The sequence below is a fragment of the Cucumis melo genome, chromosome 5 (assembly GCF_025177605.1).
Source record: "Cucumis melo cultivar AY chromosome 5, USDA_Cmelo_AY_1.0, whole genome shotgun sequence".
In the NCBI taxonomy this organism is placed as follows: domain Eukaryota; kingdom Viridiplantae; phylum Streptophyta; class Magnoliopsida; order Cucurbitales; family Cucurbitaceae; genus Cucumis; species Cucumis melo.
In genome coordinates, this window is record NC_066861.1 from 3,836,788 (window position 1) to 3,862,311 (window position 25,524).

Here is a 25,524-nt window from a genome sequence, read left to right on the forward strand (position 1 = left end):
TATGATTTTTATTAGTTGGGCCACTTCAAATGTTGGTCAGAACGGAAAGTGTACATTTTAAGATGAAATTGTTAAAAGAATCATGCAGATAATTTTTTTTTCAATCTCTATTAAAAGAAATCGAAGAGCAAATTTTCAGGATCTTTTTGTAAACCTTCAAAGTATATTTGTTGGAGTGTGCAAACCAAAGAGATTGATGCTCTTGGACTGCACCAAGTCTAAAACCGAGTGGTTTTTTTTTTTTCTTTCCAACATTCCTCATTAATCTACTTGTCATAACACAACATATCGTTATACTTTGAGTAAAAGAACCTTTAAGCATTATTTCCCAATTGTTCAATGGTCTTTAGTCATCATTAAGCCTAATATGCCTTCGCCTTGTGTTCTCAATTCCATACCTTTGATCCACAATCATCTCCTGGCCTTAGTTCACATGTTCTTGCCTACAAGTTACTTAGCACTCAAAGGTTGTATATTTAGTGTCAGCCAAGTTGTTTGATAAGATTAATCAATTTAATATTTAAGAGGGTATTTAGGACATTGAGTTTATTATAGTTAGTGGTTATAATATTTTGTATTCGGGTACATATTATTTTAATCTAGATAGAAAATAGCAAACACTATTAACAAAAAGAAATTTCAAATGGTATTATTATAATTAATTGTATGTTATATATAGTGGTAAACACCACCATTAGATTAGGAACCTCAAACATAGTCCATCCCACCTTCAACTAAGGGCGAACACTCACGGACATAAATGAGAAAAAAGGGTATAGATCTCACTCACTACTAAGAAAATACCCAACAAGAAATATATAAAACAGAAACCAACAAAGTAAGAGAGAGAGAGAGAGAGAGAGAGAGGGAGTCACATGCATGATTTGGCTGGTTTAAGATGCTCCGAGTCTTTCTTTCTCCGAAAGTTTGTTAGAAGCCATGCACATGGTCCCCAAGAGACACTGCTCACTTCGTGTTCTGTTTTCTTGATCTTTTTCTGTTTCATATGCAAGACTTTTACAATAATAGACATAGAAAGAGAGAGAGAGAGAGCTGCATAAAGTGAAAAACAAAAAAAGAAAAAAAAAGTCATCGAGTAAAATTTTAGAGCTACTCACTACCTTGTCTGCTGGTGAATCTCGTGGGGCTTCACAATATTCAATTTTGTCTTGCCTTTGGACCACTCTCGATCTGCCATCTGGTTCTTCTCTTTTGTTCATTATTTAGTTTATCATATTCATCACCTTTTTTTCCAAACCCTTACAATAACATAATTCAACAACAAAAATTGAGACAATGCTTTACTTTCTTCCTCTATTTATATCCCTTCATCTTCCTTCAAATTATAATACAAACTCTCTCTCTCTTTTTCTCTCCCTCTCATTTTGCCGTGAATCACCAGCAGTTGAAGCTGCCAGCATGATCTAAACTTCTTCTTGCTCTTCACTCAAGCCAAGGAAAGATCAGATCATATGGTAGCTTCACCTTTTGATGGTATCACGAGAAAATTTAACTAAACCCCTCATTCCAATATTCCTCTTCTTCTTTCTATCATTGAAGCCTAACCCACATTTTATTTTCTCATTCCAACCCTACCAAATGACTCCTTGGCTGCAAAGCTTCAATTTTACTAGTTTTAACCACTACCTCATTACTTCTTCCTTGCAGAGTTCAATTTATTTTAGCAAATTCTTCTACATTAATTAACCATTTATGGGCAAACACTTTTCACTTCTTTTTTTCATTTTTTTATCAACTTATCTCACAGGATCCATACAACATTTGGATACCATGATATGATGTTAAATCTTCAGTAAACTGAAGCTCTCTTTTAATTACTTCTAGTTGTGTTTCATCCAAATCACCTTAACTACTTCCTATATAGGAAAAAAGACACTTTTTCTCTCCCTCTTGTCTTGCAGGTTAGCTTAATTTGATCGGGTCATGGACAGTAATATACATATATCTAGAAAGGGTTTGTGGGAGAGATCAACGGAGATTCTTGAGGTTTGACTAGCAATGGGGGTAGGAAGCAATCTGCACTTGCAAATCCAAGTGGAATAAATGCTTGGCTCTCTGCTATGGGAATCTCTCGACTGATGTTACTGTTAGGGTTTTGAGTGACAGAATTTCTCTTATCCAAAGAGGTTTTGGTGCTTTTGAGATCTTGTTCTCTATGCTTATTGCTTTGAAGTTCTACACACCTTTTATTTATTATTTTTTTCTAAAATATGATACATACATACGAAATTTTTAAATCGAATTGGAATCAAGAATTCGGTTCATTAATTTATTTTCAAGAAATTGGAGGCATTATTATTCCACATTTTATCTATCATCTAAAAAGTTGAAAGCCCCTGAGGGATGGTGATTCGAATACTTTATACTAATGGGTTATTTTTGTTTTATTCGGTGGAAGCACTAGATAAATATAAATGAATACTGTTTCCATGTTGTTGGGGGGATTTTATATTCCATTATTCCCAAACATGAACAGTTGTGAATGTTTGCAATTTTAGGCTTTGTCTGAATGAAGGACTCGAGAAAACCTATGTTCCACTTTTGAACAGTATACAGCTATAATTGTTGGGTTGGCCTCCTACCATAGCATTTTCAGTCTTGCTTTAATAAGGGCAACTCACCTTTTCATCCCATTTCCTCCATTTTTTTTTTCTTCTCAGTTTTAGTCTTAATCATGTTTGATTATCTGCAAAAAAGAAAAATAAATTCAAAGGGGATGAAATCTATCCCCCTAAGAGACAAGGAAAGTAATCCAAAATTACATGTTAACTTTGCAGTTCAAAGTTGAATTTATGTTTGATAACAGCGTATGAATTTATTACTTCCACAGGTCGGTAAACTTAGGCCAATGAAACCTATTTATTGTATTGGGATTTAAATTTTACAAAGTGTGAACCTATAATGCAGCATAAATCCAGTTTTCTATAATTCTTTTTTTGTATATATACAAACAACTACTTTTGTCGAGAAAAAACACAAAAGAATACAAGGACGTACAAAACAAATCAAGCCCACAAGGCCCCTAAGACCCTAGAGAAAAGGATTCCGACTAAGTAAAATATTGTCTAGAGAATAATTACAAAAAATCTTTGAAATCAAAGTTAAAGAGAAAGATGAAACCTCAAGGACCAAACCACACTAGGGTCTCTCTCCACATCACGAAACTTGACAGAAGTCATTCCACACATATCTTACGTACTGACACTTCTAGAGAAGGTGGTCCAGATTTTCCCTGCTTTTTCCCTAAAAGAATACAGCACCAAGGGCCTAATAACAGAGACATCTTTCTCAAAAGCCCATCCGTTGTGTTCACACGCCCAAGCAAAACTTGCCAGAAAAAAAAAACTTTTTTTGGAATCTCATCCTCCATAAAACATCAAAGACCAACTCAACAACAAAAGAGAGATCGAGTAACAACCAAAAGAAAGACAAATAATTCATCTATGGTACAATCCAAACATGTATTGTGCCAATCTAGGTTTCTTCTTGATCTCAAAATTCATAGTCTTAAGCTCATTAAACCGGTGCTAATTAATTAAAAAAACATCAATAAACTACTGATACAAACCTACCCAAATCAACTAACTAATGACAAACTATTATTCTAATTAATTGTCAACTAATTCCCTTCACCACTCGTCGTGATGTGCACTCCGTCTGTAAAAGGAATGGTCCTTCAGTTGAGTGTAAAACTCAAAATAACAAAGCTTCTATGCCTAGTGGGAGTGGTTGAACCCAGTCTCAGTTTCCTTGAAGATCGTTCCAAATCCAAAGTGGTAACGAGACAACCTTCCAAATTAATGCAACAAATTCCATTCAAATTCTTAAACTTTATTATAATTTTTCCATTAATTTTCAGCAAACAAATCAACTAACTAACCAGGTTGAATACAGCTTGACAAATCAGAATATATACCTTCAATCAAGACAAACATCTGAATCCTCTCATCCTCACATTTGTCGAAGAAAAAAACCTCACAAACAACGACAGAGTTGGTTTTCATAGTGGCGTTCAAATGGTTTGTTTAATAGGGACTAAAGTCCTTGAAACTATCAAAATCGACAGAATCCAGATGGGGAGGTCTGAATTGACTCAAGTCTTAGGAGAATGTTTCATGGTATTTGAGTGTTCATAGGAGGATTTGTCTCTCTGAATCTTAAGTGTAATGTTTCTTTCTCAATGATTGTTCACGAGGAGCCTTTGATTTTGGGCATTTCTTTTCATACAGCACATTTCCGTTCTAAACTCAAAAGTTTGGTCTTTCATTAAAAGGAGAAAAAGAAGGGAAAAAATCCACTTCATATTTAGATAACAAGCACATTCTTTTCCCACAAAATTGTGCCTAGACTATTGTCTTTTTACAAATATATCTCGTTTACTTAGCATCTTCATACATATATCTGGTAACTTCAGATATATCATGGAAATGAATTTCTATTTCCCAGAATTTCAACCAATCTGCAATAAAATCTACAATTACCTAAATCGACTATGGTACTTACTGGGTTATTCAAGCAAACCATTTTCATCACTCGCACTATAGTCACACTGATTTAATCACAGCTGCCACAAAGGATCAGAACCAAATTATGCATTGAGAAGCTGCTCTAATTGGGCTGCTTGGTTCATCATTCTTGAAATGACGATTGACGAAAAACAGGGGTTCAGTGTACCTCAGCTTAGCCAAGCCCATTTGGTAACCATTAGTTTTTTTCTTTTTTTTTTCTTAAACACTCGTTTCCCCCTCAGTTTTTTGCTTTGATATCTACTTTTACCGATGTTTTAAAAAACCAAGTCAAATTCTGAAAACTAAAAAACATAATACTTAGATTCCGTTCGAAAACCATTTTGTTTTCATGTCTTAAGATGATTTGCATCTTTCTTAAATACAATGATTGAATTCTTAGCCAAATTCCAAAAATAAAAACAAGTTTTTGAAAGCTATTTTTTAGTTTTAAAAATTTAACTTGGTTTTTAAATTATTGGATAGTAGATAACAAAAGGAAGAAAGTTAGAGGTGAAAGCAGTGTTTTTAGGCTTAATATTAAAAGAAAAAAATGATTACCAAACAAGGTCTTAAGTACTTGTTTTTGTTATTGAAATTTGCCTAAAAATTTAACTCACCTAAGAAAGATGAAAATCGTGAAAAGAAATTGAGAGAAACAGGGCTTAATTTTCAGGGGGAAAAGTGCACACACATTACCAAATCGGACCTTATTTATAAAGATTTCAGCTCGAAGGATTGGTTTTCAAGTAGCGCGGAGCCAGCACAAGATAAAAAAGCCTAGTTCAAGGTGTTAGGCTTGAACATTAATTTTGATTCACGCGATCCAATCCAACACCTCGGTTATTTTAATATAAATTCGAAAGAAAATAGTATGGCAGAAACTGAAAACTCATGATTCCTACTGTGATAAATACTACTGAAAACATTCAAGTTATTAGGCCAGGTAAACTCAATCTTTCATATTTTTATTTTAACAAATTAACATGTAATCATGATGGGCATAGGCTGCTTTGATCAGTTAATCTTGATCCTACTCAATGAACTACATTAGGTTGAGGACATCAAAAGCCACGAAGAAATGGGAAACCCATACTAAGGAAAACAAAATATTCCAATAGAAGAAGACTTCTAATCCATCGTATTCAATAGATGTTCTTTCCAAGTACAGACTGGCTTTTTATATAGCCTTATAAATAAATGGGAAGAAAAAACTGTAGAATTCCAAGGAAACTTACTTAACAAATTAATTAAAGTAGTATACAAAATAAATTTGACTAAACATAAGATAGTATATCAACTAAGCAAATTTGCAATTTAAACAGAACTATAATATTTTTCCCTACAAAATATACACTTAACCAACTAGAAGTAAATGTTTGTGAACCATGGAATTACCAAGAAACTGACCCGGATTTGTGGTACCGGAACAAGTATGGCCGTCCGAACAGATATTTCCAATTATAAAGTACAAGCAAGGAACTTGCCTGTACATGAACACATAGAACATTCAATTATATTGTTTTCAATAATCAATACTATACCAGTTGACAGATGCATCAAAATCTTCAATACGTGGTTCTACTATCATGAAATTAGAGTCAAACCACAATGTGATTTATCAAGAAACTTTGTTTGCATTAAATGCTATTCTATTTGAACTAATCAACTAAAGAATTGGACAATATACCTCTAAATTCTCCATCTTCGTTTGTAACTTTGAACCAATACTTACTCGTTCACTGATCAGGCCCTTCGAAAAATTCCGAATCACCATCACCAAGACCAATTCCAGGAAAAAAAAACTTAGTTGTCTAGAATAATTCAGTAGATAGGTAATTCGTCTCCCCAAGACCAACTCCAGAAAGATTTCTTCTAATGTCAATTAAAGGGATAACAAAATCTTTATTAGCATTTGAAGCCCAACAAACCCACATCTCCGCTTACTTCTCTGTTAACGTCCCCCCCCCCCCCCCCCCCCCCCTCACAATTCTAGCTTCCATAAATGGTTTATAACACTTCTCCTTCGCAAAACCAACACACTTCTCCTTAGCGGCAGCCAAACAAGCCTCCATTTCTAGCTCTTCGCACTGCTCCCTCTCCTTCAAATCCAACCCTTTCTTCGACCGAAACAAAAATCCCCACCAGGGCGGCTTGCACTTGTTGGAAGCAGTTATTGAGCAACCGATTCTGGCCCCGGCCTCGCATTGTTCGATAATCTTCGACTCGCATGCTTTGAAAGCAGATTCCCAAGCTTGGCGATCCTTAAATGCAAGCAAGTATGGACCTGCAGAGGGATTTTCAGATTGACTAGCTCGAACGGGGCCGCGAAGAAGAGGAATTGGGCGTTGGAAGGTGATAATTGTGGAAGAGGCTGAGTATTCGTGGGGATTATGAGGTTGCGAGGGCTCCATCGTCGGAGAGTTCACGAAGCTCATCGTCACCGTCGACGTTGTGAAAACGAAAAGAGAAATATTATAATAATATTATTAAAATAAACATAATATATATATATATATATATATATATATATATATATAAAATAAAATAACAAAATATATATAAATATGCAAATTTTCAAATTCTCCCGACTGCTCCACTGATCTTCAAATGGTTGAATCATTCCAAATTAGTATCAATGCCACCGTATTATTGATAAAAAATTCGGCTAATATACATGATTGAAATTTATCGGTGATAGAAGGTACGAGAGATAGATTTTACATTCTATCAACGAAAGACTTTCTGATATAAATTATCAACTATAGATTCCATAATAACATTACTCCATATTATACTTTATAATAAAGTTACTTTTATAGATTTGAAAATATTTTGAGAAAAATGTGACTTATTATTATTGAATGTTTGAGTCAAACAAATAGGAAGTATTTACTATAAACAAAAACGGAAAAACGAATGTTTCTTATCTTCAAGTAGGATGATTCTTATCAACAATATAATGTTACATCATTGTAAAGATGTGTTAGAAGTTCGTACTTTCTACCGTTGTGACCAACGTGATAAGAACGACGGCATTTTGAGTAACTTTTCTTCTCACCAGTCGATAATATTTTTTGTTTTCATGATCCTCTTGCTCGACGCTTGAAAACTAGAGGTAGTGTTACACTCATAACATTGATTAATCATAATTCCAAATTACTATAGAAAAAAAATACAATTACCATCCTAGAGTTACACTCATAACATATCAAAAAGATAAAGTCTATCACTGATAGACTAATATCTAGGATGTACATAAGCTCGATTGGATCGGATTGGAGAAAAATTATGGACCAACTCAAAGTATACATATTGGTAAAAAATGAACCCTTTCGCTTCACTATGCAAGGGTCAACTCAACCCAAAAAATTCGGGTTAGCGGGTTGGGTTTTTTTTTTCATCTCTCCATAATTTAGACAAATCCGGGTTGGTTTTAGGTTTATATTATATATATATAGATAATTGTGTTGGGTCGGGTCAACCCAACCTAACTCTTGCTATTTAGGTTGGATAATCCAGGTTGGTTAGATTACCATTCTTTTTTAACATCCCTACTAATATCACGACTAGTATTTATAATGGTAAAAAAACTCAATTTCCGTTGACGTAAAATTGATAGAAAGGTGATCATGTGCTCAATTGCTACAAAGCCTCGAATCCATGAACTTCAATGGATGTAAAATAAAACACAATTTAAAACAAAAGTACAAGTAAAATCATCGAATTGAATTGAAGAAAATCAACACATAGATGAAATTAAATTAAATTGTAAAAATTAGATGGAGTTGAATGAAAAATTTAAGGAAAAATCACAACTAAAAATAAAAATCAAATTGAGATGATGAACACATAAATTGGATAAAAAAAACTAAGAAACAAATCTAAAACTTTTAAAGAAAATTTGATTACATACCAACAAAGTTGATACCAAAACCATAACACTGACCTAACAAAGCAGAAGCAAACGAAAAATCGTTGAAAAATTGTTGGAGGCTGAAAATTATTATGAAGGACGATGACAACTAATTGAAGGCGGAGAAAGAACGAAATAGAAAGTCAACTATTTGGAGGCAGACACAAAATCACAAAAGGAAAAGATAGAGGACAATCAGAAAAGACAAAGAAAATTATTTAATTTTGAGAGAATGAAGAAGATGATGGAGGATAAGATCGTAGAGAAGAAAAAAAATTTACATACATTGTTTTAAGAAGTTGCTATATTCTTAATATTTTAAGCCAAAAGGTTAAAACCTCTACTTTTTTATATATTGGCGAATTGTTTAAAAAGTTGTCATATTCTTATATTTTAGGCCAAAAGGGTTACCTTAAAAAATCATTTTTTTTTTAATTACAATATGCATGTACGTCTAATATCTATTATTAATATTTATAATAAAGTTATTATTTTCCTCCCATTTGTTGAATTTTAATTTTTTAATTTTCCCGCTTACTTTTCTTTAGGTTTTTTTTTTCTCAAATTACAAATTTACAGCTATCGTTGTTGTGCCTTTCTCGGTCAAATATGAGAATCTAGACTATCACAGGATGGACATCTTCATCTAAGAATACAACAAAACAAACGTTACCAAATGCAAGTGAAGATAAAGAGTAAAAAGGGTTTAAAAAATCACATTTATTTGCTCTTTATTATTAATCTATCTTTAGTATCCTAATATACAGTGAGGGCAAATGATACCACCAAACATATATGAAAGATTCTTCTTAGAATTTTGAAGTTTCATCTAATATACATCACATGTTAAAATGAGATCTCAACTGATTGTCATTATCCTGGCAAACTCTTCGTAACTCACTCGCCCATCGCCATCCAAATCGGCTTCTCGAATCATTTGTTCTGCCTCGTCGTCTGTCAATCTCTCTCCCAAATTTATCATTACATTTCTCAACTGCAGATTCAAATGGTGGAAATAACTTTGTCGGTAAGACATTTGGCTTATGAATTAAGCAATTGAACAATAATATGCTGTAGGTTTTGTGGATTGTTTGTTGACTTTCATGTTTCAAAGTAGCCTGCTTTTTGGTTTTCATTGACCAATGGCAATGGCCTTCAAATGAGTTCAAGGGGCAAGCAAAATAACAACAATCATAACTAGACAGAGAGTTTTTTAGGAGACCCTTTTGCAAAAAAAGATTTATGTGTTCTGGTACCCAAAACAGAGAGAAATTTAAAGAGAGAGATTGAAATTTTACCTCAAAAGCTGAGATATAACCATCTTGGTCTCTATCAAACACTTTGAAGGCTTCTTTTAGCTCCTCAGTAACATTGTCCTGCAAAACCCAACCCTTTCTAAGCCACCATGGACAAATAAAATAGCCATGACAATTCATCTCTACTCATTGTTTTGGTCTCTTACCTTCATTTTCCTAGCCATGACATTTAGAAACTCGTCAAAATCTATCGTCCCGTTATTATCAACATCAACTTCACTTATCATATCTCTAATTTCATTCTTGGTGGGATGTACATCCAACGACTGAATTACTGCCCCTAGCTCTTCCACAGTGATGAATCCTACAAATATTCCCACAAGTTTCACTTAGCAAAGAAAACAGTTCTCACAAAGAATTAAAAATCCATGGCTTAGACCAATTTTGAATTGTAAAAGTTAAGGTTATCATAACTAAGAGAAAGAACAACTTAATGACTAAAAACAGAACATCCACGCTCAAGTTTCTCACCAATGAAGAAAACAAATCATACTTTTTCATATAATCTGTTAGGATCTCTGAATTTCCAGATTATGTTCAGTTTGATCAGGTGAACTTGAACATGAGCAAACTATAAATTATACCAAAGCGAGTATAACCCAATACCAATTATTAGCATCCACACTTCTTCCCTCGCCTCGAGGTTCAAATCTCAATACCCACTAACAAAAAGTATGAACAAACTATAAATCTGACCCTGATGTTTCATTCGGGAAAAATTACAAACACTTGGTGGGCAAGAACGAAAAAAGAAGAGAAACATGAACGCACCATCCGCATCCTTGTCGATTAAACAAAAGGCTTCACGAAAATCAGCGATTTGATCTTCTGTAAGAGCTTCAGCAGCCATAATAATTGAAAAAAGAAAAATTGAAAAGAAGAAAAATGAAAACAAAGGAGTTTGTGGTGCAATGGAACTCTAAAGTTTATATTCTTATATACATATATATATACATACATATATAATAGATACATTCATGTTGCAATCAGTAGGTGAGCGAAAAAAAAGAGAATGATATTGTTGATTGTTCAATGAAAAATTGGAAATAGTCAAACGCGTTAAAAGAAAAATAATAATTTTCCCAGAAATCTTCTTTTGTGTTTTCTACAGTTTGAATGAGAAAATTTCTAGATTGGAAATTTTTATTTGGACCCAAAACGAGAAATCAATAAAAAGAAATGAATGAAGTTGATGTCATTGAGATATCGGCGATTTTCACACCCCATTTCTTGGGGTCAACCAAATGGGACTAATTAAGATAATTAAACAATCTCAAGTTTTATTTAAACAAATTTGGATTGGAATTATATGCGACTACGGAGTTGTTTCTTACTCACGTTGGACGTCAGTTGTGTTGTACTTCTTGAAAGTACGACTACCAAATTGGGTTCTTATGTTCCAAACATAACAATCTTTTTTTTATGTGTACTAATATTTTTTATTTTGTAAGAATCCGTGGGCGATATACTCTGTTATATTTACAATTTTAGAGTACTTGTTTTTAAGTAGCCTCAAATTTGAAAACAAAGGGTATTTGGTTCTTTTGCTGATGTCATCGTCATATCATGTGAAATTATCACTTTAATCTTTGTTTCTTATTTGTTCATCCTTATTGCAGTTTTGTTTTGTTTCTTTTTCTTTTCATGTTTTTGTTTCTCCTTTTCGTGTTTTTTCTTTTGTTGTCCTGGTTGTCTTATTCTTTCATTTTTTTTTCTACATTATTGTTGTTGTTCTTTTTTTCTTTTTCTGCACTCTTCTTCTTCTTTGTGTTCCAATAATTTTCTTTTCTTATCTTCTTCGTTATGCATTTTTTTTCTAGATGTGTCTGAATAGGAACAAGAAGGAGCAAGAAGCGAGAAGCTAGAGGAAGAATTTGAGCAAAGAGAAAATTGTAGTTAAAAAATACAATCGTGCCTAATGAGAAAACAAGAAAAAATAACGAAAAATAAGAACAAGAAGCGAGAAGTGAGAGGAAAAGTCTGAATATGGAAAAAAATCAGAAAAAATGTTGCAATTGTGTCGATGAAGAGCATGCAAAAGGAAGGAGTGAGAAGTGAGAGATAAAAGCAAGAAAGTTGTTTATGAACGTGTTTAAAGGTCAAATTGGTACTTTCACATGCGATTAATATAGGTAGGTCATTTTTCAAGCATTTTTTTACCTTGAGCCTAATATCATTTGAACCCCTAAAAATGAGTCATCCATACAAATTTCCATATAAGAAACCGAACTTCTAGTAGGAAAAGAACTTGAAGGCTTGCGGTAAATTGTAACTTTTTTTTTTTTTTGATTTATAGGAATAAGATTATAAATGTCTTTTTCTGTCTATATTTTTTGTTTTGTTATTTATCTTTTTATTTTAAAAAATTAAGTCAGGTTTTGAAATCTAAAGAAACATTTCTAAAGAGCAAATTTGACAAAAAAATTCAACTCTTTTATTCGAAGAACTATAAATAAGTAAAAACTAAGTCGTTATCAAATAGTTTATAAACACACTTTCGATAACGATCTACTTTTTGTTTTATATTTTTCAAATTTATGTTTGTCTCTCCTCACATTTTCAATTTTTTCACACTTGTCGAACACTTGGATTTTGAGTCAGATTCTAAATTCAAAAAGATACTCGAATTTCAGACTCCGTTTAATAACTACTTTATACTAATGTTTTGAAAAACCAATTCAAGTTTTGAAAAGTGAAAAAAAAAAAAAAAAAAAAAGAGTAGTTTTTAAAAATTGTTTTTGTTTTTAGAATTTGGCTAAGATTTTAACTCTTTTACCGAAGAAATTTTAAATAATGGTAATAAATTAAGAAACAAATGGACTTAATATTCAAAAACCAAAAAACCAAATAGTTACCAAGTGAGGTATTAGTTTTCAAAACTTGACTTAGTTTTTAAAATTATTGGTAGAAAGTGAATAAACGTACGTAAAACTTGTGGATGAAAGCGTAGTGTTTATAAATTTAACTTAAATTTCCATGATAAAAGAGGGTATGATCATGCAACATAAGCAATTGAATCAAATGACATCTTAATTACACCAATTTAAAAGTTGTTAAACATACTTGAACATAACACCCAAAGCAGAATTTGAAGATACTAATCTTTGAAGCTCAAATTCATCACTGAATTTGGTTGATTATTATAATCACGAAATCTTCAAGAACAATCATGAAGATCTTAAATTACATTAAGATCTTTTTTACCAGTCTCTAGACTTGGAACATGGCTGTTAGACCAATTTAGTGATCAATTTCATAAGGTAACCTAAGTTATCAATGTCAAAATAGTCAATTTTAAATACTAAATAATGTTATAATGCAAAAGTGATTATTTCACAACTCTTTTACATAGGATACCCTGATCACTTATATATCTCTACATGAGTGATTTGGGATCACATCGTTTATATTAAATATAAAGAAATACTGTACCCATAGTGTCCTTAGACTAAAATGCTCAATTTTATTCATATACTCTCTAAATTATAAAGTGTCTCAAATTTAAATTTAAATTCAACAGTAGACAATTTAATTTGGATAAATTATAAATGTATAGCTTTTAAATCTTTTATGGTTTAATGTGTCCATTATAGTATTGAACATTCAATATTCAAAATTTAGAGTTGCATTAGAAATAAAATTCAAAGCAATGTAATAAAGCAATTAGTCTTTTAAACTTTTTAATTTGTAAAGAATTTATTTGACATCTTCAAAAAGTTTTAAAGTGTAAATGGAGAGCTGTCAATTTGAAGATTAAACTTGTAAATGATATATTTTAATTTTCATATTTATTTAGGGTTTTTTTAAAAAAAAAAAAATATTTATTTGCGTTGAACCTTTGAAAAAGTTTACCAATCAATATAATATTAGCAATCAAGTCTTCATATCCAATTTGGATTAGACAGATAATTCACATGAATTAACAATAATTAACAATAATAATATAGTTTAATTGAAAGGAAAAGGATGGATTATTATATATATTAAATGTTGGTAAGTTTTATAACTTATTAAATATATTTTATAAGGTTGTCCCATGCAATGCTCTAAGGTTATGAAAATTGAAAAAAAAGAACACGAGAAACGAGCATCTCAAACAAGAAATGTTAGAGATCGATTTAGGTTTTGGATCCACTAATAATTAAACTAGAGCTTTGTAACTAAAAAAATATCAAATTGTGCTTGGTATGGTGCTACTCAACCTTAAGCACATAGCTACGATGATGTTGCTAGAGTCGTTGCACCTAATAACCACGGGTATAGGTTCAAAGAAGGGAATTATAAACAATGTATCTCGTTTGACAGTTCAAGATAAAAGTAAGTAATCTCTCGAGAATAGCATTAACCTTACTTTTGTATGCTTAACTTAATTATACACTCTTTATATACTAACTTACACATATGTAGTAGATTTGACAACACACCAATGCAAGAAACTTTGTCGCATGGTCAACTTGAAAATTAAGACTACACCAAGAGAGAATCAGCCGTCAAGTAGGCAGCCAAGCCAAAAAGTCTACAACGTCAAAAGCATGTGAGTTTCCAACAACAACAAATATAATTAGAATGATCACAAACTTAATTAGCAAAATATTGTAAAACCAACTTCTTCAAAATCAAAATCATATTATCGGATACAAAAGTTCATCTCTTGAAGAATTGAACATACCATCTACGAAAAAAGATAATCTCTTCTAGATAGAACATTGTCATTTGTCTTCTTATACACTCAATAAGTATAAAATTTATATATTTCACACCATCACATCTTCGAATGTATAAAGACGAATAATAAATGTCGTTTTTCTTGAAGAGAACTAATGTAGAAATTAGATTTTCCTTTTTGTCATTTAATTCTATATATAAAAATATTTTAAAAATAAGATAGGAAAAGTCTTCCTTTTCAACTATAAATTTATGTAAAAAATGAATCAATATATATATAATTGTCATGACTAATTAATACATGTAAGAGTCACAATAAATTAAATAAGTAATATAAAGTCAAAATAGTTATAAACAAAATAATCTAACTTTTCTAAAATTGTAATAAAACTTTGAGTTGACTTTAACATCTTACCATGAATTTCCATCCATAAGTTTGGACAAACATTGCTAAAAGAAAAAAATATATTGTGACTTTATTTTCAACCAAACTTGGTTGAATATATATATATATATATATATATATATATATATATATATATATGATTTATAAATTTATCGATCACAAAAATTGATGGGATCATTATTAAATTTACGTCAAACATTTAATATGGATAGTAATTCATAAAATTTTTTATATGTAAAAAGATCTTGTAAAATGTCAATCCATGAAAGCTCTCTTTTGGACAATGATTGAAATGAGAGTTTTCATATTTTATTGTTTGATTGTAAATATAATATATGAAAATTTTTCTAAAATAGCAAAATGTTAAAACTATTTACAAAATATACTAAAATTCATCCAACTTTTTATAGAGTATTTAAGTTCTTTTTACTATAAATAGTAAATAATTTCAATATCAATCATAAATTTCAATCCCCTAAATCCATTTTGGCTTTATTATTATTATTTTCATGATGAAGAAAAACAGAAAAATTAATTGGATAATTATAATGGATAGTAATTTTAAGAATAATAATTAAGTTAATTTTCATAAATGTAACAAAACAAAAAAGTATTTGTGACCTGTGTAACAAAAAGCATAATCTCACAAAATCGGAACCGGTATAATATTTTCATAATTTTCAGATTCGCCCTTGAATATTGTGGATGATTCGTCATTTTTTTTTCTTCTCTTCTTTGCAATTTATTCATCTTCTCTTCCCAGATTTTTTCATCTTCTATTCCAGATTTTCTTTCTTCTATTTTTAAATGATTTATTCTTCTGTTTAAATATCATATTTTATTTTTATTGTTTTCGGTAAGATTCCTTGAAGTTACTTCATCTTTTTCATATTCAAGAATATCAAGATCGTTTAAATATCATTTTTACATGATTTAAACGATCGTTTGCCATTGTCAACACGATCGTTTAGCATGGTCAACATGATCGTTTAAATTTGAATAACTTTTTCTATAATTTAAAAAGAACTACACAATCGCATGATCTAGACAATTACTTACTATAGTCAACACGATTGTTTAGCATGGTCAACACAATCGTTTAGATTTAAATCCATTTTTCCATCATTTCAAAAGAGCTACATGATCGTGTGGATATGATCTAAACGATCACTTACCATAGTCAACAGAATCGTTTAACATGGTCAACACTATCACGATCATTTAAAATTAAAGCCTGTTTTTCATCGTTAAAAAGAACTACATGATTGTGTATCATGATCTAAACAATCATAGATCATTTGTTTGGATTGTAGTACACAATCGTCTAGAAGAAGATTACTCACATGTGCGTGTACCTAATTAATCGCGTATTGACTGGGATATTTTTATATTTTTTATTGTGGGTCTGTGGGCTTTTTTCATTTTCGAAATTATTCAATTGAGTGTAAATATTTTACCGGTTTGTTATATTTTTTAAAAAATCCCTAATAATTAATTATATAGCAGCATTTTTAAAAAATTGTAAATATAGTAAAATCTATTGACGATAGATTTCTATCGCTATGATCTATAGATGATAAACCAATATTTACAACGTGTTTTATAAATGATGAACTTTGATAGATTTTGCTATATTTAGCTATATTTGCAACTGACCACGAACTAATTATTCAAAGATAATAGAAGTGAAAGTCAGGAACTCTACATGAATTATGGTTAATATTGACACCTTGGATGGTCAGGTTAGCAAAAGATTTTGATGGAAAAATAATGAAGGGTATTTCTGGTATATTAATAATTAACATTGACAAAAATAAACTTCTTGAAATTGTGTGGAAGATTAAATTTAATGATTAAAAAGATTTAGACCAAAACAAATCCCTGTCTGTGTTTAATTGGTAAATGGATTTCCAATTTTGTCTTTAAAATCTTCAACTTTACCTCTAATAGATCCCTACTTATTCAACATTTTTTAATTGAATGCATTAGATATAGATTTGAATTATGTGTCAGATAAGATATCGTGGGGACGTTTGTAATAAGGAGTGAGTTATTATAATCTTAGATTATAATAGTTTGTATTTAGGGTGTAGATATTATTTTAGTTTGAATTATAATATTATGTGTTTATAGTGTGAATTATTTTAGTTTGAGAAGAAAATAATAAGTATTGTAGCAATAGTAAAAACCATAGCAAATAATAAATATGATAACAAATTGAGATTTTGAAACAGTATTTTACTGTATCTAATTAAAAAAATTTGAGATAGTATTACGGTAGTTAGAGATGGTTATTAGAGTATTGCATAACTCTCGTCCCAAATAGCCTCTAAGATTTCAATTTTATGTCTAATTGGTTCATGATTTTAATAATGTTGTTTAGAATGACCTATCAAAAAACAAAACTCGGGAATTCGAAGGCTCATTAGACTTTAAAAGATTTATTAATTACTTTTTAAAATATAATAACTTATTAGATGCAAAATTTGAAAGTTAATGAATATGGATGCTCAAAATCATATTCGTATTAGTATTTAGTAAGTTCTCTTTTGTTCAACTGTGGAGGTGAAGACTAAATGAGAAGACAATAGATGTAAGCGATTGAAAAACATATTTTTAATATATCTTAGGTAAAAAAAAAAATACATTTTATTTCTTTAGTTTTAAATTTTAAGTTTTAAATTAGATTTTAGTTTAGTTCCTAAATTTCAAAACGTTACACTTTTAATCCATTAAATTTTAAGTTTTGTTTTAAACTAATTTTTTTTGACCTCAATTTTTCGTTAACACTCACTCTTAATTTTTGATGTTAATGTCTTTTAATCAATTTAATATTATAACGAAAGTGAAATTATAAAATTAATTTGGATAGTGATGAAAATAAGATTATAATGCTTTTAATATTTTAAATTAATTAAGATAGGTTAGCACTAAAGTTTGAGTATTTAATAAAAGAGATATAGGAGATTAAAGACAAACTTTGAAACTCAACCACGAAATTTAAATCTCAAAAAGTAGTGAAATTTCAATAAGTATGAAACATAGTGAAATTCAATTCATTATAATGCTTTTAATTTTTGAAATTAATTAACTGACTTTAACATTAAATATTGAAAAGTTAGTATTTAATAGAGTTTTTGTTTTCAAATTTTCATAATCTAAGTTTTATAATCGATAAATTCTAAAATTTTGCTATATTTGTAAATATTAATAATAATTTTCCTATTTAATAAATCAAACAAGATCGAGAGCTTAAATTTTGAAACCTAATGAACAAATTTAAACCACGTTTAAGTTACAAAATAAAATCACGACATTATGAACTAAACTAAAATCAAATTTAAGGCACTTAAGAACTAAAAGCGAAGGTTTCAAACCGGAGAACCACATACGTATTTTTCTCTAATAACATGTTTGATGACTTGTTCTTAGTGGTTAAGATGAGGAAGATTCAGAGCTGAATTCAAGATGCTGACCATTGACTTTAACAAAAAGTTAATAAAATAATAATTAAGAAATTTGGAAAGAAAATAGAGTATGGTGGAAGAGTGGCCATCAATGCATATAACCACAAGTGCCGTAGTCCTTTGGCAGCCTCACCATTCTAAATTATAATTGCTTCTTCACTATCCTACTTCATTATTCAAAAATATAGTTTATACTTTTTCACTATTCAATGTATAAAAGAGAGATACCTCAAAAACGTATATCTCGTAGTTATGTGATATAAACATGTTTAAGTAACCTTTCTTGCTATTGAAAAACCATTTGATTATCATTCAAGTGGCTTCGATGGCTAGAGAAAGAGTTGTCAAATACATGTGTACTTTTGCTAGTTTATTTCTTTATGAAAATGAAAAACAAATAAGAACATCATCAAACAAAAAGGTGAGGATTTGTTTTTTGTTTTTTTTTTTTTCAATCTACATCCAACCTCCTTTATTATAAATGCCTCATTATATAATGGTCCTCTCTCTTTGCAATTATTTTAAATCATAGTGGACTTGCTTTGAATCTGAATAATTCCTGAAGTCATTCTGACCTCAAGATGAGGTAAAGGGCTCTAATTTGGAAGGTTTCTGATTCCTGAAAAGAGTTTGAATCCAAATAATAGACATTTCTGATGGGTAATTCAATAATTCATTCTCAAAGTAGAAAGGACAAGTAGTAAGAAACAAACAGTGCTACAACTAGCAAACTAAAATTGTATCTCCAAGAGTAAAATATCAGCTTCATCCCTTTTTCCCAGCTCAGATTGGTTGACCTTTTGGAACAATCTGATCTTTGATCCACATGTATATGGGAACCAGCACATAGTATGTAGCTGCCATGGCTCCCAGAATGAAGCGATACAGAAATACCAACGGATTTACAGGTTTTGATACGTCCTCTTCCTTGGGACCAAGCTGCAAAGAAATACATTTAACATTCAGGAAGTTGAACACTTGAAATAAAACCAAACTTACATAGACAAAACATGTATTGGTTATGTTGGATTTGATATTACGATAGTTTTTTTTTCTCTTATCTGTGAGTATTCATGCTAATTTACACGCACCTAGAATAATTTCAATAACTTGCACGACCCTATGGCATTTGGGTTTCAAGAAAAATCATGGGGTATTTTATCTTAGGTATATTCGTATTTGACAGGTTTCACGAATGGATTAGTTCAACCAGCATGTCAGCCCATGATAATTTGATATTACGACATAGTTAAAGATTTCATTTCACAGATCATCACTCAAGTTTTATGATTTCAAAGTCTTGATGCAGTAGATTGTGTTCATAGTTGTTTGTGGCTCGACTTTGTGTTCATATTCAAAGTCTTGATTTCCAACAACTGAAGCTGAACCCATTAACCACCATTTCTACTGGTTGTTTTTCCATCAGAGCAAACCATTAATTAGACGAGCACGTCTTAACAGAAGAGTAGACAAGTTCATGCTCTATTACTACCTATTCTTCCAGTTACCAAAGAAAAAAGTTATATATTAAATGGACCCTGACACTACTATGCGAAAAATTAACAAAACGTGCAAGCACATGGTTTCCAACCAAGGCTAGTCAGGAAAAGAAGTTCACCCTTTCTGTGGCTGCTGATGTTTTGTGTGTGTATGTGTGGATTGGGGGTTGTTTATCGACTGAAAACTAAAAAAAGAGGTGGAAAAAAAAAAAAACACAATTTATCCAATGGCCTCCCCCTTCTGGCAAATGGTAACAAGTAATATCACAATAGCAATCAGATATGATGCATCAAGAGCATTACAACAAACTACACTATAGGTTGAAATTTGAAAATGAAAAGAATTACCTGCAAAGGAGAGTCACCAGAATATGGTTTCACACCAGTCACAGAACATCCCATGATTAGACCATGGCGACGAACTCCTCGGTACCATTTTGGACCAATCCTTTTCAATTGGACGTCCTTAAATCCAGCATTTTTGAACCACTGAATATACTCCTCTTCCTTTGGGAAAAGCATCCACACATCTGCAAAGAAGCGAGACAACCAAAATGTTGGGTACACTGGACCAATTATGCATGCTTTTCCCCCAAGTTTCAGGACTCTATATGCTTCCTTGATGCCACGCTGTGGATCTGGCCAGTATTCAATACTGAGCAGAGAAATCATAAAACAAGATCAGTGCTACCATTAAACCTCTCTCCCTCTCTTGTTCTTTTACATACTAAAGAAAAGAGTAAACGTATAACACACAGTGCCTTTGTCCGCAAAATCACTCCTCCATCCTTCAGCTATAATCTCTTTATATCAAAAGGCTAATTACAGATTCCTAAAGATCCCCAAACCACATGCAGCCACATATTCTAAGTTATTGATCAAATGGGAATGACTCACTTCTTAAGTCTTGATATTGCAATGCTTCTAGAAAAACATATTCTAAATTTGGTCTTCTTTCAGGGTGATTCACAATTTTCAATTAAAACAAGATCCCTCATACTTCAATTCAAACTAGTAAATTAACATAAGGAAAATACACATTACAAAAGAGCATGCACAAATGAAAACAGGAGAAGGGTTTCAACAATAAACCTTCCAGCAGAAACATATCTATCCGCATAATCAGTACGAAATGGAAGATCCTCAGCATCCCCTTCAATAATTTTGCAGTCTTTCAATGCCTCTTTCTTCTTAACCTTAGCAAGCTGATGAGGCGATTGGTCCAAAATGGTCACATTTTTAGCATCCACATGCTTCACTATTCCTAAAGTAGTAAACCCCGTGCCACCACCAACATCCACCACAATCATATTTCTATTGTTGAGATCCGCAGGCTCAAGAGCTTCATCCCTCATATCCTCAGTCCAATGCCCAGGGTTTATGATATGGTCATACACAATGGAAAGAAACCTATAAAACCAAAAGGCTTCTTTCTTGTGCTGAATAAACCTAGGTTGAGAAGCCGGTCGAGAAGCAGAAAGACTACACCTAGGCGCCATGGACACAGTCCCAGCCTTAGAACACCCAAAACTGGGAACTAAACCCAATTTAGGGAAATTCCTCCCATGGAGATTGGAACCAGAGAAACCCAACCCTCTGGTGAGCTTGAGGCATTCAGCTCCATTAAGCATTGCGGAAGCCATAATTTAAAGGTGGGGAAAAAGAACCCAGTAAGCAAAGATAGCGAAATTTGAGAAAAGGGTGGACAATTTCAAAGCTTATCAAGAAACCCAGTTGCCAAAATCGACTCTTTTATCGGTTAAGGAAGTGAAGTGGGAGTGTAGATGCATGCAGAGGCGTGAAGGAATTGATAATATCAATGGAGAAAGGAGGGGGAAAGTGGAGGGGCTTACCGCTACGGCAACAACTGAAGGGAGAGTGAAGAGGACAGTTGAGAGGATGAAATGAGTGGAATAGAAAGAGTTTTAACGCTAATGCCACTCGTGAGCCGAGGAAATTGTGTGGCGCTGAGCTAATTCCCTCTTTGCACAAATTTCCAATTACAGAACCATCGGTTCTTTGTTTTCTCCTTGCTTTACATCTCTTCTTTCTTCTTGAAGATTAGCCTATCAATAACACTTAGTTTTGGAAAATTTAGCAACCCTACCCCTAACTAATATTTTCAAACCAATACCAATATCGAGCATAGGTTAGTTGAGGGTCCGTTTAATAACATTCTCGTTACCTGTTTTCATTTTTTTTAAGAAACAGAAGTGTTTACGTTCTTTATTTTTTTTTCTAAAAGAACTTAGAAATGTTTCTTATTTTATAAGAATTATTGGAAATAAAAAAAAAAGTAATTTCTTCCGTTTTTCAATTATTTTTATTGTTTTTTTCTAAATTTATTTCTATTTGTTTCTTTTTTCTTTTTTCTCAATTATTTTTATTGGTTTCATTTTTCTTTTTCTCAATTATTTTTATTGGTTTCATTTCCAATTTCTTACCTTTTCTATTTTCTCAATTGTTTTTATTAGTTTCCTTTTTCTTTTTATCAATTATTTTTATTGGTTTTCTTTTCCTTTTTCTCAATTATTTTTATTTGTTTCCTTTTTCTTTTTCTCAATTATTTTTATTTGTTTCATTTTACTTCTCACAATTGTTTTTATTGGTTTTCTTTTCCTTTTTCTCAATTATTTTTATTGGTTTATTTTTCTTTTTCTCAATTATTTTTATTTGTTTCCTTTTCTTTTTTTTCAATTATTTTTATTTGGTTTCCTTTGACCTTTCAGCTCTATCATCTTCCCAAATAACCATCATCTTCCTCTTTCTCTCATCGTCTTCCTCTACACGTCGTCTTCCTCTTCACCGAATCCATAGTTTTCGCTTGACTCTTCCTTTTCGTCTGATCCATAGTTTTCATCTTCCTCTTTGCAGGAATCTGGGTTTTCGTTGTGAGTTTTTCTCTAAATCATCGTAGGTACTAGAGTTAAAAGTTAAATTTTATTTTGTTTCTTTCAATTCAGAATATCGAGGACATAATAACTTACTTTAAAATTAATATTACATTTTAGATGTCATAAAATATCGAGGTTGCTGAAATTGATGGATTAAGAAGTGAATAGACAGTTATCTAATAGAAATGACTCGAGTGAGAAATGATATTTCCAATCAAATTTGGCATCATTTGAAGGATAGGTACAATTTTATGTCTATGTTATTATTTTTATTTCCGGAACTTCTTTGTATTAAATGAATAAACTTTTGATAATTTTATTTTTTTATGTTTAATGGATGACATATATTTTTGTTTAATGTTTAATTGAATTAGATGTGAATAAAAATAAAAAATAAATCTCGAAGAAAATCAGGAAACAAGAAACAGTTATCAAACACATTTATGTTTTTTGTTCTAAGAAAAGAAGAAACAGGGAACCGGAAACAGGGAACAAGAAACATAAAACGTTACCAAACGGATCCTGACATGTCTAATCAATATATTAATATCTACGATTTTTGTTGTTTAAATTTCTTTATTTCGATTATACTCGAAGTTTGCCATCTTTTAATTCACTATTTTATATTTTTAACCTTTTAATCCCTTCTATATGTTTAACGAATTTTAGGATCTAATTGAGAAAGATTTTTTTAGGACACAAACAAACCAACAAGAACTAAACAATCATGTTAGAAGAAACAACAGAATCAAACTATAAGAAAAAAAAATGAGAAGACAAAATTTTAAACTACATCATTGATATATCAAATAGAATTTTCTTATTCATATACTTATGAAATATTTCATTGTTTATTTTTTGTTGTTTTTATCAATGTTGATGTCAAATTTTGAATAAAGGTAAATGCATATGTATGAGTGATTTTATATCAAATGATATAATTGACATTTAGAAATAACAAAGTTAAAAAGAGAATCAGATGGGTCAAAAGTGTCACACCCTCTCCCTATGTATGTACTTAAACTGAGAGGAGATGTGACGAGCAAGAGAAGTGCCAACAACTCAAGGAGGGATGACACTCGACGCCTAAGACAATCCATCTCAATTCAAGGTTCTCTCTTCCCTCTCAACGCCTAACTCACTCTTGGATGTTATAACTTTAATTGATCGCAACTCAAACAAAATATGTTATGAATAACATGCAGGTAACAAGAAGTAAAGCTTTTACATCTTATTTGTCAACTCCCTCCCAAATTTGCACTCACAAACCCAAGAGAAGATGCAACTAGGTGAGAAAAATGCTAACATCCCAAGTTGGGGTGACATCTAATGCCTAGATGAATCTTAACTTCATGATACTTTGTTATGCATCCAAAATTAAATGTTCAACATGCATCTCAGATTATACTATGTGATATAACACAACTTAGCAGGCAAACTTAGCTTTATTTATTAACAAATATTTACAACACATGTTTTAGTTTACAACACGTTAAACTTTAAATCTCTTACAAACTAACAAAGTTTAAACACAAGAAATGCAATGCAATGCAACAAGCTCTAGGACACTATACGACAAGAGCAACAACTTTTTAGGATGCCTGGAACTCTTTTATCGAGAAAAACATTTAAAAGTATAGGCCTAATGCTTAATGAATGACAAGTTTTTAGAAAACATTTTATAATACACAGAAACTTAGTTTTGAAATCATTTTCATTCTTTAAGTCTCATGTGTTAATGAGTCCTCACTAAGCATTTCACACCAAAACTTCCATTAGCTTGGACCCATTCAAATCTTTGGGATAAACACGTATTCAACATATTCAAACCTAAATGAAGAAACAAACTTAACATTGTCCTATCATCGCATTTCACCAACTTCATGATGAATGCCTAATGAATTGGTCACTAGATTTTAACTTCACGGTACATCATCTTGTCATTGCATACTTACACTTTTGTCGCATGCGTCCAGAACGCGAACGCCAATGCCTACTTCCTTTCTCAACATAATTACTTACAAATTAGATGCCTAACCTCAACTTCTTGCCACATTATGTCTTCATTGCGTCCCACATCTTCACTGTCTGCCTCCCAAAATACTTTATATCAATATTCTACTTATTTAACAAAACTATTAACAACTTTTTGGATGCTTTATCTTTTCATGTGTCATTGCTCTCTACTTAAACGCCTAGCTTCCTATGCGTTCCACCTTATCCTTAGCACCAACTTTCACAGCGACGGGTGTCACGCTATTTTCTTCAATGTACAAAATATCGATTTACAAATTGGCTATGAAATTCCATAATATCTTAAAGGCTATGCATTGAGAATGCAATTCTTCTACGTGGCAATGGCAACAATAGCTTCTATTGGGCACCTGAAACTCTTAGTTACCTGAGGTGGTAAAACAAAACAATTTTTCGAAAACGTCAATTCAAAAGCTCAATTAGTGACATTTTACAAATCACTTTTACGCAAGTTCATAAATAACATTTTAAGCTTAACATAATGAACAAATAATTAGCTTTCCATTCACAAATTAAACTTTCATCAAACCTATACCCAAACCCTTTTTTTGGCCTGGCGGATATAACTCAACGCACCCAAGCATTGAATATAGACAACAACTCAACACACTTAGTCACTAAGGTGGACAACAGCTCAACACCCTCAATTTGTCATGGCGGGTACAAATCCAATGGGTTGAAAATCATTTCATAAACATCGTTTTATTTACAAACTTTCAAGTAGAAATCATTAACACAAAATGTTTGAAAATGCAAGCAAACACACATATTCTAATTCATAAGCAAATGAGAAACAATTTC

The 25,524-nt window shown here is 31.4% G+C and overlaps 3 protein-coding genes, 1 long non-coding RNA gene and 1 other non-coding gene across 5 annotated transcripts; 1 reads left to right on the forward strand and 4 right to left on the reverse strand.

Annotated features, from left to right (window-relative positions):
• Positions 1–623: 623 nt before the first annotated feature.
• LOC127149498 (uncharacterized) lies at positions 624–5,026 on the reverse strand. Its single transcript, XR_007821167.1, has 2 exons — positions 1,122–5,026; positions 624–997 (listed from the first exon to the last, which is right to left on the reverse strand). It is a non-coding gene; the product is annotated as an uncharacterized LOC127149498 (long non-coding RNA).
• Positions 1,397–1,494, forward strand: MIR167B (microRNA MIR167b). Its single transcript, NR_120731.1, has one exon. It is a non-coding gene; the product is annotated as a microRNA MIR167b (primary transcript).
• Positions 5,027–5,638: 612 nt separating the features above from the next.
• LOC103504242 (uncharacterized) lies at positions 5,639–7,003 on the reverse strand. The gene is made up of 2 exons (XM_051085236.1): positions 6,217–7,003; positions 5,639–6,013 (listed from the first exon to the last, which is right to left on the reverse strand). The coding sequence occupies exon 1, from the start codon at positions 6,962–6,964 to the stop codon at positions 6,470–6,472; it is 495 nt and encodes a 164-aa protein (XP_050941193.1). The 5' UTR covers positions 6,965–7,003; the 3' UTR covers positions 5,639–6,013; positions 6,217–6,469.
• Positions 7,004–9,147: 2,144 nt separating this feature from the next.
• On the reverse strand, positions 9,148–11,005 carry LOC103491266 (calmodulin-like). The gene is made up of 4 exons (XM_008451145.3): positions 10,530–11,005; positions 9,905–10,062; positions 9,741–9,818; positions 9,148–9,436 (listed from the first exon to the last, which is right to left on the reverse strand). Exons 1-4 carry the CDS (start codon positions 10,606–10,608, stop codon positions 9,302–9,304), a joined length of 450 nt encoding a protein of 149 aa, XP_008449367.1. The 5' UTR covers positions 10,609–11,005; the 3' UTR covers positions 9,148–9,301.
• Positions 11,006–18,888: 7,883 nt separating this feature from the next.
• On the reverse strand, positions 18,889–21,930 carry LOC103491265 (2-methyl-6-phytyl-1,4-hydroquinone methyltransferase, chloroplastic). Its single transcript, XM_008451143.3, has 3 exons — positions 20,888–21,930; positions 20,144–20,450; positions 18,889–19,235 (listed from the first exon to the last, which is right to left on the reverse strand). The coding sequence occupies exons 1-3, from the start codon at positions 21,436–21,438 to the stop codon at positions 19,080–19,082; spliced, it is 1,014 nt and encodes a 337-aa protein (XP_008449365.2). The 5' UTR covers positions 21,439–21,930; the 3' UTR covers positions 18,889–19,079.
• Between the last annotated feature and the right edge of the window lie 3,594 nt (positions 21,931–25,524).